The sequence below is a fragment of the Rutidosis leptorrhynchoides genome, chromosome 7 (assembly GCF_046630445.1).
Source record: "Rutidosis leptorrhynchoides isolate AG116_Rl617_1_P2 chromosome 7, CSIRO_AGI_Rlap_v1, whole genome shotgun sequence".
NCBI lineage: Eukaryota > Viridiplantae > Streptophyta > Magnoliopsida > Asterales > Asteraceae > Rutidosis > Rutidosis leptorrhynchoides.
In genome coordinates, this window is record NC_092339.1 from 68,586,677 (window position 1) to 68,600,936 (window position 14,260).

Below are 14,260 nucleotides of genomic sequence, written 5' to 3' on the forward strand. Positions count from 1 at the left end.
TTAAAAAAAAAGGAAGGAAACAATTGAAACCTAAAAGATGTCGCGATAAACGTTCTTGGTATGAAAGGTTTGTTATCGATGATTTGTTGAAGGATTCGAATTCGAATGTAAATGATGATGATGATTATTATGACGACGATTGTTACTCATGTTGTTGCTCATCATCGGCAACAGAAACATAGAATTACGTGTTTTTCGTGGTGTTTTAATGTATCGAGCTTCATCTACTTTAGGATCTTCGTGTATGTTTCTCGTTTGGCTTTTGATTTTTTAGGTTGGGTGTTTAAGGAACTTCTAGTTAGTTTTCGTGTTTGGCTAGGTTGACTTTTATTTCGTGTGTGTGTTTTTCGTTGTATCGTGTTTCGCTAGCTTCTTGCTAGTTTTCGTTTCGTTATAATAATATTTGCCTTTCAAAAAAAAAAAAGGTATACTGTAGTAGTATTTTCATAGCTTTCAATAAATTGATAATTGATTAAATTTAACAATAAATTTTAAGCAAATATACTTGAAAATACTTACACAAGTTCTATAAAATATTATAAACAGTTAAAGATGACCCAAACTATTCAATAAAGAGATAAAAACACATCACACAAATTAGTGAAAGATGACCCAAACTCAAGCGGATATTTAATAGCCTAATTTCGGATCTTCTTTCCTACTTACGCCTACCTACAAACCTAACATACACTCACCCATAAATCCATAAACTATACCATCAACTTTGGTGAAAATTTTATCTTAACCCCTTTAAGTATTGGTCTCATTTTAAACATATCATACCACATAATAGATCACTTGTCCTTTTAATTATGTTAACAACTTAACATAACATGATACTTTTATAATTGAATATGATGTTAGTATTCCAAGTTACGCTATTTGTCTGGCATATCGAACAACGAGTGATCACCTTATATAGAACTGCCAATCTGCCATAAATATCATTACAACTTGTATGCAAGATAAAATATTTTTAAAACTGTAAGTTTCTTAAAAGATTTTGAAGGGGATCCAATAACATTTTACTCTTGTCCTTTATTTTTTCAATTAAATTGATTTAAAATTTTAATCAAGTTACACAGTGATTCAAACTCTATCGGGTTTGATTAAATATATATCTAACGATTAAATTGCTTGATCTAACTATAAAAAAAGACCCCTGACAACATTGAAAAGACACCAAACAAACAGGGGTGGATATATTACATAACCAGTTGTAGCACGAGACACCAGTGAAATACGCAATGCAGTGAGTTTTTTTTAGGTTTTTAACTAATAACACCACTAGATAGTGTAATTTTTTTGAGTGTCACCATTGAAATACTCATCTGCAAACGAACATCAACAAAAACAATTGAAACATTCAAAACCGGCAACTTCGTACAACTTGAGCCAATACATTCTCCTTAATATTAACACCGATTTGCCATTAAAGGTCCGATATCATGAAAATTTGAAGAAAACAAAAACCAAACTAAGGCTCTGTTCCAGAGCTGTAAAATGAGAAGAAAGGAATTGATTTGGAATGAAATCAAAATCACAAATGTGTTCTCAAATTTTTACAGGAAAGAAAGTGATTGATTTGGAAGGGTATTTTACTCTTGATCTCTTCCTTTCAAATTGGAAGGATTTGAAATTCCTCCCCTTCATTCCCCTTCATTTCCTTTAAAAAAAACTGGGGAACAAACCATAAAACTAAACAAACAATAATCCATAAAACATCTATTCGTCCAATCCATTTAACAAAACAAAAAGAAAAATGAAAAGAAGAAGAAAGAAGAAGACAAGGACCTAAAAGATGAAAAGAAAGATACTTGAGTGATCAAGATCACCATATTCAAAAAGTTTAGGGGTTGAATCATAAATTTCGACTTGTCAAGGTTAAAAAACAGCAACAAGTCCAAATGTTGAAAACAATTTAGTCAGGGAAATTTGGGAGAACTTCGACTACTCCGAAAGATTAATCATAAATTTCGATTTGTCACATCTTGTTTTTTTTGCATGATTAATTCTGGGTATATATGAGTTGTGTCTAATCCTGTCATTGTTTCACCAAGAATTGTAATTAGCTTTGAAAGCTTAGAACACTCCTTTCTTGTTTAATTGTCATTAATTAATTTGCTATAAATTGTGTTTATTTGCAGATATAATGGAAATTGCATCACTGATTTTTACTCCTAAAGTTCCTCAATTGAACAAAATGAGGGTTTCAGCCATATTTCCATCTGGGTTTTATTCCCCTGATGCAATCCCCATGAGGGTATCATGTTCCAGCACTGTTCAAGGTTCTGATCAGCTATTTGCATCTAAATCTCAATCCTCCAGGTAGTTCTTGGTTGAAAAACGAATAAAGTTTGGATTTTTTTTACTTGTATACTGTTATTGTGAATGATGAATAGTTGAAGGTATGCTACTTTGGTAATTAAATGTTAAAAATGGAACCTGAAAAAGTTTGTAGCTAAATTTGAATTAGTTTTCTTATTAAGAGTATCTTGATCTTGATTGTTAATAAAGTTTTACTATTTTCATAGCTTTGTTTTTTATTGTTTAAAAGGATGTGTTGTAAACAAGTATATATTTCTCATTTGGTTTTTTTTATCTTATCATTTTCCGAATGAATAATTTTTTTTTTTCTTAATATGGTTTCAGGCTAATTGGCAAGGGCTGCAAATTAGTTGGATGTGGTTCTGCTGTACCTAAACTTCAAATATCTAATGACGATCTCTCTAAGATTGTTGATACAAATGATGAATGGATAGCTGTGCGAACTGGAATCCGAAATCGACGAGTTCTTACAGGTTACTTTGCACTTACAAAACTTGTCAGTTCTTACAGATTACTCTGGTTTATTTGGTTTTAAAAAATACTAATTTGACACCTACTAAATTTGTTCTTTAGTATATGTTGTCAACTTTTTTAGAGTTATATCGTTTTCATCTTCGTAACACTTGTCGAGAATCCCCATTTAGCAAATAAAATGATAAATGCCCAGTAGAAAAATTAATTTAATTTGTCCGTTTACAGGGAAGGATAGAATGACTGGTTTGGCTGTTGAGGCCGCTCAAAAAGCACTCGAAATGGCAGAGGTTAATCCCGATGACGTGGATTTAGTCCTGTTATGCACATCGACCCCCGATGATCTATTCGGTAGTGCTCCTCAGGTATCCCTTTATACAAAATACACATTAATTTTGAAGTATCGAATCTTAAAAGTTATTAATTAGAAATCAAGAATGAAGTATTATAAAACCTTCAGATACAAGCAGCACTTGGATGTAAGAAAAATCCACTGGCTTTTGATATTACGGCTGCTTGTAGTGGATTTGTCTTGGGTCTAGTTTCGGCTTCTTGCTACATTCGAGGTAAATTTTTAAACTTTATGCAATTTGATTATTAAATCTTGTTCATTGAATCGATAAATTTGAAATTTTATGTGCAGGTGGTGGATTTAAAAATGTTCTCGTGATTGGAGCAGATGCTCTGTCTCGTTATGTCGATTGGACGGATAGAGGGACTTGTATTTTATTTGGTGATGCTGCTGGTGCTGTATTAGTTCAGGTAAAAAAAATTATTTAGACATGTCATCTTCATTACTGTACAAAATAGATCATCGGTATTAAAAGTGTAAATTTTGACCAGGTTTTATGAATGGGTCAATATGGGTAATTGTTTGTCTCAAACGAGTCAAATGAGTTTGAAGCCTCCCTTAGTGTACCTTTAACTGAAACAACTGTATAACTCACTTCTACTAAATCTTAAGGGACCATTTACTTTCCACTTAATGATCTGTTTCTGTACAGCTCCTGATTCAGTAAGTAAAATTGTTGTTTCTTTGTCGCTTAATCTGTCATTAATCTGAAAATTGGTCTGTTTCTATGAGACATAGAATCAAACACCCATTCTCAAACAAAGGCAAATGAAAACCGGACTTAATGCAGAAAAAAAGTAAACAGTTATATTTAACTTTTTGTAGGCTTGTGATAGTGATGAAGATGGTTTATTTGGTTTTGATTTACACACTGATGGTGAAGGCAACAGGTTTTAGTTCAAGTTTTACTTAAAAGGACAATAAACAGTTTATTCTGTCAAAAATATTAACCAGCACATAAATCTATCGTTTTTTTATCAGGCATTTAAACGCGAGCGTTAAAGAGAATGAAACAGACGGTGGCTTGTTCAGTACCAATGGTTCAGTTGTTGAATTTCCTCCAAAGGGCTCTTCTTATTCACTTGTCCAAATGAACGGTAGAGAAGTTTTTAGGTTTGCTTGTCAGGTGGTCCCACAGTCGATCGAGATTGCTCTGGAGAATGCTGGGATGACTCGTTCGAATATCGATTGGTTATTGCTCCATCAGGTACGATAGATACGCACATGGGCGGAACTAGTAAGGAGCGGGGGGCACCTGCCCCCAGTGGATTTGTAATACTTAATGCAGAAATTTTGATTTTTTTATTTTTCCCCCAATGGAACTTTTGTGTCCCAAAAGTCTTCATATTTTGCCCCCAAAGCCCCTATATTTTGCCAAAAAAAAATAAAAAATTGTTACGTTTGAAAAAAAATTTCGCCCCCGGTGAAAATATTTCTGCTTCTGCCACTGTCATACGCACATGTACATATTTAAGTGAATAGGTATCCGGAATGTTTACAGTTTTAGTAAAATTATTGTAGGCGAACCAAAGGATCCTTGATGCAGTTGCGACACGTTTAGAAATACCTGAAGATCGAGTCATTTCAAATTTGGCCAACTATGGTAACACAAGTGCGGCTTCCATTCCGTTAGCATTAGATGAATCTGTGCGTAGTGGGAAGATTAAATCGGGCCAAACAATTGCAACAGCAGGGTTCGGTGCTGGTCTTACATGGGGTTCTGCTATTATCAGATGGAATTAAATTAAAAGAATAAAAAATGAAAATCTTTCATATACATGAATTTTGCTATTGAAGTTCTGGTGTTGGTCGATTTACTTTTACATTGTAATTATATGTTGTTAAAGGTGGAGTATTTGAGTGATTCTACCATTATATGAAGATTTTTGCGTTGTTATTAAAAATCTCACATGTATGATAAAAAAAAACATGATCTCTAATTCAGACAATCAAGCATAGGAGTTTTTAGTGCTGGATGAATTTAAAGAGAATAGTCACCCTAACTACAAGCAGTTTAAATAAGAACCAATTGTTTAGTTTAATATGATAGCAAAACCTATAGTTAAGATAAAGACATAATTAGTGAGATAGTCCATATGATTTGTATTAAGTTGCTAGTTTATTTCCGTAAGATTTTTTTATATGTTTGGAAACCGATATTTGATAAGTTTCTTAAGAGGCTCGTGGATTGCAAAGCAAAGTTGATGTCTTATGATGGCCGCCTTAGTCTTATGATGGCCGCCTTACCAGTGGCGAAGTCAGAACTTTTGATAGATGGTGTCAGAAAATAATATCGAACTTATCAAGTCTCAAAGATTAAGTTGACAAGCTATGATTAAGTACAAACATAAAAGGATAATTATGTAAGTTTTGAACTTATGCAAAAAAATGGTAAATCAAATTTGTCAAGTACATTAAATATTATTAAATAAATGGGTTGTGTCTTTGACGTATTTGATCATTTGATCGTGTTTCCAGTTGTATTAAATTTTACTTTATTAAATAAATGCTCATTTGATTTAATTGTATTTTCAATCGTTTGAAAGTATAACAAACAACAAAACCTAATATCACATAAGTGGTGTATGAGGGAGGTGAGATGTAGACAATCCTTCTCCTATTCGATAATAAAGACAAGTCATTTCTCCACCCAGAGTGAAAACACTCTCAAAAGTAGAGAAAATCATCCCTCTCTCTATTCGACGGATAGAGAGATTGCTTTCGAGTGGACCTTCGACCAATAAGTAGGAAATTTTTTTAAAATAAATAAAACTGAGACGCCATGAAAATCATAAAATCAAATTTTCATGAGTTTTAAATCCTGCCTGAAATTTAATTTAGGCTCGAGTCAGTCAAGTCACCAATAAATCTACGTTTGCTGTCGACTCAATCAAGATTGTCTTATGTTTTTGTTGAATGGTTGGATGCTTGTTAAGTTGACTGCCAGTGTCATCTTTTAATAACATAAAAATTGTAGCCTCTTTAGCTTCCAAATTACATTACATACGCACACATAATTTCAATGGTGTCATTTGACCCCATTGAATAACATGTGGCTACGTCACTGCGCCTAACACTCGTTAAATTTGTCCATAGTAGTTTGTCGTTGTATTTTCTATTTCTCTTTCGTGCTCCGACTTCTATTCACGGAAAACTAGAAGGTATGTGTCGTAAATAATTTTTTATGGATAATCTTCTGTTGACAGAGTGGTGAGTGCTATTGTTGTATTTTATCCCTTATTCTTTTAATTACCTTAGCCAGGGTCATTTAGTTTTTTTTAATTTTTTTTTAGGGGGTGCTCGGGAGATAATAGTAAAATTTCTTGAGTTAAATGAGATTCCATTCTTTTATCTTAATATCTTAAAATGGAGGCGGATTAAATGAAGGTTCTTTAAAGGTCAAAAGTTGGGCCTTGTTAGAAATGTAGTGGTGTAGATTTTGTATAGAACATAGCACGTATTTAAGCGTTTTAGGGTGAGTCATGTTAATCAAATATTGGTAGAAAGAAATACGGAGTACAACATTGCAAAACATTATTAATATTGGCGGTTTGCTTTACTCACTTGATATTGGGTTTACCTCATTGTTTAAAAAAGTAATAGCAAATGGTTCGTTGACATAGTTTTGGGTGGAGAATTGGCTTGGTATAGGCAAGGGAGGTCTAGATGGGAGCAACCCGATTGATCGTTTGGGGCATGGAAATGGAATTTTCAGGGGCTCAATTTTTTTAATATATGTAGACATAATCGAAAATTTGAAAAACGTATGAACTAGGAAAACACGACTAAAGAAGCGAAATCGAAGCACAATAGACCCAAAAAACAACAATCAAATGCCCCAGATAAAAAGAAATCAAATGCCCAAATGACCTTTTTAAATAACTTATATTGTTTTTTAAGCCTAAGTATTTTGTTAAGGGTTAAATAGCTACATATTTTTTTTGTTCCAATATGACTATATATCCAGAAAAATACTATTTTAGGCTATGTACTTTAAAAAAGTATTGTAAACCAACTTAACTTGTTAAACTCATGATCGAAGAAGCTGTTTAAATGTTAAATTTAGTTAAATTCTGTTGCATCCTTGTCATTTATTTTATGATTATGATCGATTTAGCTGATAATTCGTGAAAAAAAAGATGTTTAAAATCATTTTTTGAATGCTCGTCAACAACTCCTGTAAATCAGCGATTCATTCCAATTTATTCGTTGACCACTTGAATACGAATTTTGACTTTAAGATCTGGAATTCTGTAATGAATCTTAGTCGAATTTGGAGCATCAGATAGCTTCATCAAGTGATTATGAACCATAATATATGCTCAAATCGATCTGAGATTCGCTAGATTATTCCTAAGATCTCAACGATTAGAGTTCGCGGTTAACGACGAACGCGATCTCAATCACTATGGATTTGAACATGTTAATCATGTTTGATGATAGAAGAAGCTTCGTTTGATCTCAATCGGTATTAATAATCACTACGGACTACAAATGTTAATTATGTTTAACGTATTTTTTAACATCCGTTAACTTTAGGGACTACAATGCAAAATGAACAAACCACATGGACTGTAAGTGTCATGTTTTCAATTTAAGAAAATGACATTTAATCAGTTTAACCGGTCTAGCAGGTAAACGGTCACCTTTTGTTTATATTAGCACACTTTTTCAAAGTACATAGCATATACTAGTATTTTTCTGTGTATATATTCTACATTGGAAAAAATATATAGCTATTGAGTAGCATTAACCCTTTTTTAAGTAGTTTATATTATTCGTTAGGGTTTGAGGGTCTTTTTTACCTCGTTCTAGGTACTTAAATTCTCAAAACCGACACTTAGTACATGGATGTCACTTGAGAGGGACAACAAGCTTTTCAGATTTGAAATGGATAAAGAGATTTGCGTTAGAGATTAAGCGCAATGAAATTCATAGGGGGTTCTCTTTTCGTGGAATTGGCAAAGAAACGTGACTGGATGACTACAAGGTGAGCTGGCAGAGTTTAAGTAACTAGTTAGCTCAGTTCACATTTAGCAGCAAAAATCATGTCACGTGGAGTTGATGCAACCTTCTTTCCAATCGATTGAGCAGCAGAATGTAAAAGATTAAGAAATTATCTTGTCTCGCAAAAAAAATGAGGTATTTGTGTAGAGAGCTAGGAAAAAAAGATTACCGGTCAGAGTAACATATTGATATGGGGAAAAATATATTTTCACCCCTCTAAATTTCAATGTTATTGTTGTTACATATCTTGACACATAATTGCTCATTTTTGTATTTTATAACGAGCAACTTGGCAATATTAATAATAACTAGTGAAATGACTCGTGAAATCACATGTTTGTTTAAAGAAACAGTTTAATGATATATTTTAGGTATTAAGTAATGCTAAAATCATTTAATTTAATGACATGTGGAATCACGGATTCCGACTAAAAAACTTGTCGTTGTTTTTATAAACATGTGATGTACTTAACTTGGTCAAAATAAATGAACTACATTCATTCTCCCACCATTCTCTTCCAATTTTTATCACAATTATCATTTTCTTTGTCATAAAAGCCTACATTACAACATTTTATTGAGATATATATATATATATATATATATATATATATATATATATATATATATATATATATATATATATATATATATATATATATATATATATATATATATTGTAGCGACCCGACAAAATCGTCATTGACGGCGCCTTCTACTTAGGTCCCGTTACGTGGTCATAAGTCTTTAAAACAACGTTTGACCAAAAGATATGTCGCATTCATTTCAAATGTAAAGATTGTTCAAAGTTTACAAGAATAGTTCCACCACAAGTTACGTTACAAAGTTATAAATACAAATGAAACTTATGCGACACAATTTAAAAATAGCCAAAAGACGCTCCATGTATGCATATATACTCGACACCCAATGCAAGTATCAAAATAATGAGCGGAAGCATGTATCATGTATCGTTCAAGGATGTGATGACCCGAAAATTTCGACTAAATTTAAACTTAATCTTTGTATGATTAACATTTCCGACACGATAAGCAAAGTCTGTAAAACTGAATCTCAAAATTTTTGAATTACTTTTATATATTTAAATACCCTTCGGTTGTTTTCGACGATTCGCGAACAATTATATGTAAATAGATACATATATACTATAACATGAAAAGGTAACAATGTATTAATTGTTTGATACCGTACATTAAACTTATTGGTTTAAATATCTATTTGAATGTATATAATAAGTTGAAATATTTATTATTAAAATTTATTTATAAATAACTTCCAATGTGTATTTAAAAACTGATTTATGTATATTAAAAAGATATATACATATATATAATAAACGATAGTAACATTCATTTATTGATTCAATTGATATTTAGATAAGTTAACTAAAGCGTTTAAGATGAACCAGTTAAACACTAATTTGTTACAGTGTTTTCAAATTGCCACATTACTCAAAATGCTACAGTGTTTTCGAAAATCACTATTTGCTACAGTGAAATTGACTTTGCTACAGTGAATTGCTACAGTAAAAATTGACTTTGCTACAGTAACTTTGCTACAGTGGTATATTTTATGGATGATTTAAGACTATATTTTGACAAAGGTACGATTCACGAAACGTAAAGTACAAGTTTTCTCAGCGTACGAAAGGGCGTTCGAAAAACCGGAACCGGGACATAAGTCGAGTGACAACGTACGACTTATCGGAACAAAAATTACAAGTCAACTATGCACGTGAATTTAATATAATATATAATTAATTAATTTAAATTATATATATTATATTTATATTTTATTATGTCGACAAATGTTAGGACAAAAACAATGTGAGCTGTCCCTGGTCCTCATGCGAGTCGCATGGCCAGAAGGCCATTTCCATGCGAGTCGCATGACTCCAGATTTCAGGCCAAGTGCTATAAATTCTCGAGTTTTGGCCAAATAAAACACACAAACACATATATTATTTTTACTCCGTATTTATTTATTTTATTATTATTATTATTATTATTATTATTATTATTATTATTATTATTATTATTATTATTATTATTATTAATAATAAGATTATTATTAATCTTATTATTTTTATTATTAGTGTTATTATTTTTGCGATACAAAAATAATAATGTACATAAAATATTACGACGGAGTGCTGTCCAAGTAATTTTCAAAACGAGTTTCCGAGCGAGCTAGAGCTAAGGAAAATATGGGTTATTGCCAAGGAGGTTATGGGTAATGTTCGGGGGTATTTTTGTGAATCAAACCTCGTGTTTATTATCTCCGATGCGTCTACATGCTTTCCTACAATATTGTATATCAATATTAAACAGTGAGTTTCATATGATCCCTTTTTCAAACTATATTTTTGGGCTGAGAATATATGCACAGTTTTATAAACTGTTTTACTAAATGGATACAAATACTAAAACTGATTTTGTGTGAGTTCATTTGATCCCTTTTACTCTCTACATTTTTGGGCTGAGAATACATGCAAATGCTTTATTAACCGATATACAATATTTATATGCGTGAGTTTCATATGATCCCTTTTTCAAACTATATTTTTGGGCTGAGAATATATGCACAGTTTTATAAACTGTTTTACTAAATGGATACAAATACTAAAACTGATTTTGTGTGAGTTCATTTGATCCCTTTTACTCTCTACATTTTTGGGCTGAGAATACATGCAAATGCTTTATTAACCGATATACAATATTTATATGCGTGAGTTTCATATGATCCCTTTTTCAAACTATATTTTTGGGCTGAGAATACATGCACTTTATTTTAAACGCAATGGATACAAGTACATACTAAATTCTACACCGAGTTTGAACCGAAAATCCCTTAGCTTTGGTAACTAGTAACTGCCGGTTATAAGAACTGGTGGGCGCGAGTAGTTATATATGGATCCATAGGGCTTGATATCCCCGTCCGAGCTAGAGCACTAGCCTTTTAACGGACGTATGCTATTTGAGAAGCGTACACGTTGGTTTGCGTGTATTATTAAGATGATTATACAAAGGGTACAAATTATATATACGTTAAAGTTTAGTTACCAGGGTGCTCAATTTCGTAGAATATTTTGATAAACGTTTCTGGATGAAACAACTGAAATCTTGTGATCCACTTTTATATAATCTTTTGATAAACGTTTCTGGATGAAACAACTGAAATCTTGTGATCCACTTTTATATAATCTTTTGATAAACGTTTCTGGATGAAATAATTGAAATCTTGTGATCCACTTTTATATAATCTATTGATAAACATTTCTGGATGAAACAACTAAAATCTTGTGATCCACCTTTATATACAGATTATACGAAACATTAAAACTATGAACTCACCAACCTTTGTGTTGACACTTGTTAGCATGTTTATTCTCAGGTTCCCTAGAAGTCTTCCGCTGTTTGCTTACATGATATACAAGCTATGTGCATGGAGTCTTGCATGCTTTATTCAAGAAAACGTTGCATTCACAAAACCATCATCATGTATCTATTTTGACTGCATTGTCAACGGAAGTATTATTATTGTAAACTATTATTTACGGTGATTGTATATATGTAGAAATCATCAGATGTCGAAAACCTTGGAATTAAATATTCATTTATGGTATGCCTTTTCAAAAGAATGCAATGTTTACAAAACGTATCATATAGAGGTCAAATACCTCGCAATGAAATCAATGAATGACGTGTTCGTCCATATGGATTTGGAGCGATCGTCACAGTTGGTATCAGAGCGTTGGTCTTAGCGAACCAGAATTTGCATTAGTGTGTCTAACCGGTTATTGTTAGGATACATTAGTGAGTCTGGACTTCGACCATGTCTGCATGATAAAAGTTGTTGCTTATAATTTTTTTTGTTAGAAATTACCTGCTTATCATTCCTTGTGTGGAAAATTACATGCTTATCATTCTTAAGTCTAGACACGTTTTCCTGCATTTATTGCATAAATAGTGTATAGACAAAAATTCATATCTTAGCGTATCTATTACTGTAAACTTTTCCTGATATCTTCCGAAAATTTCTCCGTGATTTATGGAATTTGGTATTATATATACATATGTAAATTATGTATTAAAGAATACCAAACTAAATTCTATAATCTAAAAAAAAATCATCTCCCTATTTATACAAGATGGATCCCATATCTAGTTCAAACACTGACAGCTATTCCGATATGGATATTCACCTGAATTCCGAAGACAGTGTAACCGGAATGGATCAACCAATTAGCCATCATCTATTCTGGATGAATTGGGGATGGGTTCGTAGCCTACTTAATTATTGGAGACAAGAAGAAGGCGATCCCTTCCATCCACCACATTGCCCTCTTGGCGAAGAACCTGAAGCACTTACCGGCGAACCTGTTCGTGATACCATTTTCTCTCTCATCTCCAGAATATCTCGTCATGATCATATACTCTCTCAAATTCTGGATCTTATTCATCCGCTCGTCCGAACCGCCAATCATCCTGGTGTAGTAGAAGAAGTCAACGAGCTTCGTGCTCGGGTAGTGGCTTTGGAGAATATGGTGCAAAGGTTACAAACACCAGCAGCATCACCGGCATCAACAGTACCACCGACAACAACACCAACAGAACCATTACCATCACCAACAACATCTGCATCGCAAACCTCAACTTCACAATCTGTCCCACGAGTATCAACCTCATACGCACCGTAGACACCGAAGAATACTAATAACTATAAACGATGAAGTATTAATTCATAACTTCATTGGAGAAATATCCTGCGACGATTATGTAATCTTTAATATAGAAGAGATTATTCGTTTCTAGTTCCAACCGAAAATCAAATGAGTTTAATAACTCATTAAATCTATATTACATCTGAAGGAAATATACATACATATATTTTCATAAAGATTATAATTGAAAATCCTTTTATACAAACTGTTAATGATGAGAATATTTTAATGGGTAGGTAATACCCTAGAAATATATAAATTCCACATTAATATGTTACACTATACATTCTTCAATTCTGATTCAGCAATCATTAACTATATTGCTCAAACCTATAGATATACGTATCTGTTCATCGCAGAATAACCATTTTCATTCAATTTCATATTCTAATTTCGATAGATCAGAATTCAAGTCAAGATTAAACGAAAAACATCACTCTTAGATTCCTACATCTTTCAAAACCATGCTTCGAAACCCATGCTTTGAATTCAGAACAGTACTAGAACATCATATGATTATATTTTGCGTTCAAACCCATCGAAATTCTTGGAAACACTTCAACTAATGAACAAACGAGAAGACAAACCAACTACACGATATCTACGAGAAGAAAGATTTGTACTTATAATCATATATCTGGAAAGCTCTCGAAACCTAAGTAAAACTTTAACACGTATCTGTGATAAATCCTTTAGCATTGTTTTTACCGAAAATAACCTTGCAATTCCTTTTCAAAGTATCCAGTATTATCAATCGTTCAATCAGTCAACGACGACCTTTCAGACTTGTAACTTTGGCATATACGTTTTTGTTATCAGGGAACCTTTCATGTTTCACCACATTAGCAGTAAATTTACCAACAACTTCATTGATCTTTGACCTTCCGAAAAATCTTTATACTCATTGAAACCGTATCATGTACTCATCCACATCTTGTAACGGCAATTGCCATACCAACTATCGGGAATTAGCAATCAGTATCTTGAAATCTTGTAGCACGTCTACGCCAACAGTTATATGTACATATAACGTCTACCTCCTGGACTTACATACTTCGAATGTGAAGTTTCTGAAAAACACCCCAAACTACGAAACTAGTTCTCCGAATTTTGGAAAAATGTTGATGAAGCAGCAAAAACTGTAAACGACCTTAACAGTCAAAAGTTTGATGATAAAGAATAGTATGGTGGTAAAGCAGAGAAAAAGAGAAGGTTTGGAATTGAAAAACGGATTGAGCAGACCATGAAGGAGGCTGTGGACAAATCACAAAGACTAAACCTGCCTTCAAAGAATACAAATGATTCAGTATCTGCTGAAGTCATTAACGAATACCTTGCTCCTTACACTAAAACCTTTG

General features: G+C 32.6%; 1 protein-coding gene across 3 annotated transcripts; it reads left to right on the forward strand.

The window, feature by feature from the left end:
* Positions 1-1,926: 1,926 nt before the first annotated feature.
* LOC139857018 (beta-ketoacyl-[acyl-carrier-protein] synthase III A, chloroplastic-like) lies at positions 1,927-5,051 on the forward strand. 3 transcript variants are annotated; one of them, XM_071845722.1, is made up of 9 exons: positions 1,927-2,018; positions 2,148-2,328; positions 2,653-2,801; positions 3,028-3,164; positions 3,260-3,365; positions 3,437-3,561; positions 3,977-4,041; positions 4,133-4,358; positions 4,673-5,051. In XM_071845722.1, exons 2-9 carry the CDS (start codon positions 2,153-2,155, stop codon positions 4,892-4,894), a joined length of 1,206 nt encoding a protein of 401 aa, XP_071701823.1. In that variant the 5' UTR covers positions 1,927-2,018; positions 2,148-2,152; the 3' UTR covers positions 4,895-5,051. The 3 variants fall into 3 exon arrangements, with proteins under 3 accessions (XP_071701823.1, XP_071701826.1, XP_071701825.1); XM_071845725.1 differs by having other exon boundaries at positions 3,443-3,561; XM_071845724.1 differs by having other exon boundaries at positions 1,931-2,064.
* Positions 5,052-14,260: the final 9,209 nt, after the last annotated feature.

Coding starts and splice junctions, on each gene's coding strand:
- LOC139857018 (XM_071845722.1), top strand. CDS start 2,153: ATGGAAATTGCATCACTGATTTTTACTCCTAAAGTTCCTCAATTGAAC. Junction 3,366..3,436: donor GGCTTCTTGCTACATTCGAG/GTAAATTTTTAA, acceptor TTGAAATTTTAT/GTGCAGGTGGTGGATTTAAA. Junction 3,562..3,976: donor CTGGTGCTGTATTAGTTCAG/GTAAAAAAAATT, acceptor AACTTTTTGTAG/GCTTGTGATAGTGATGAAGA.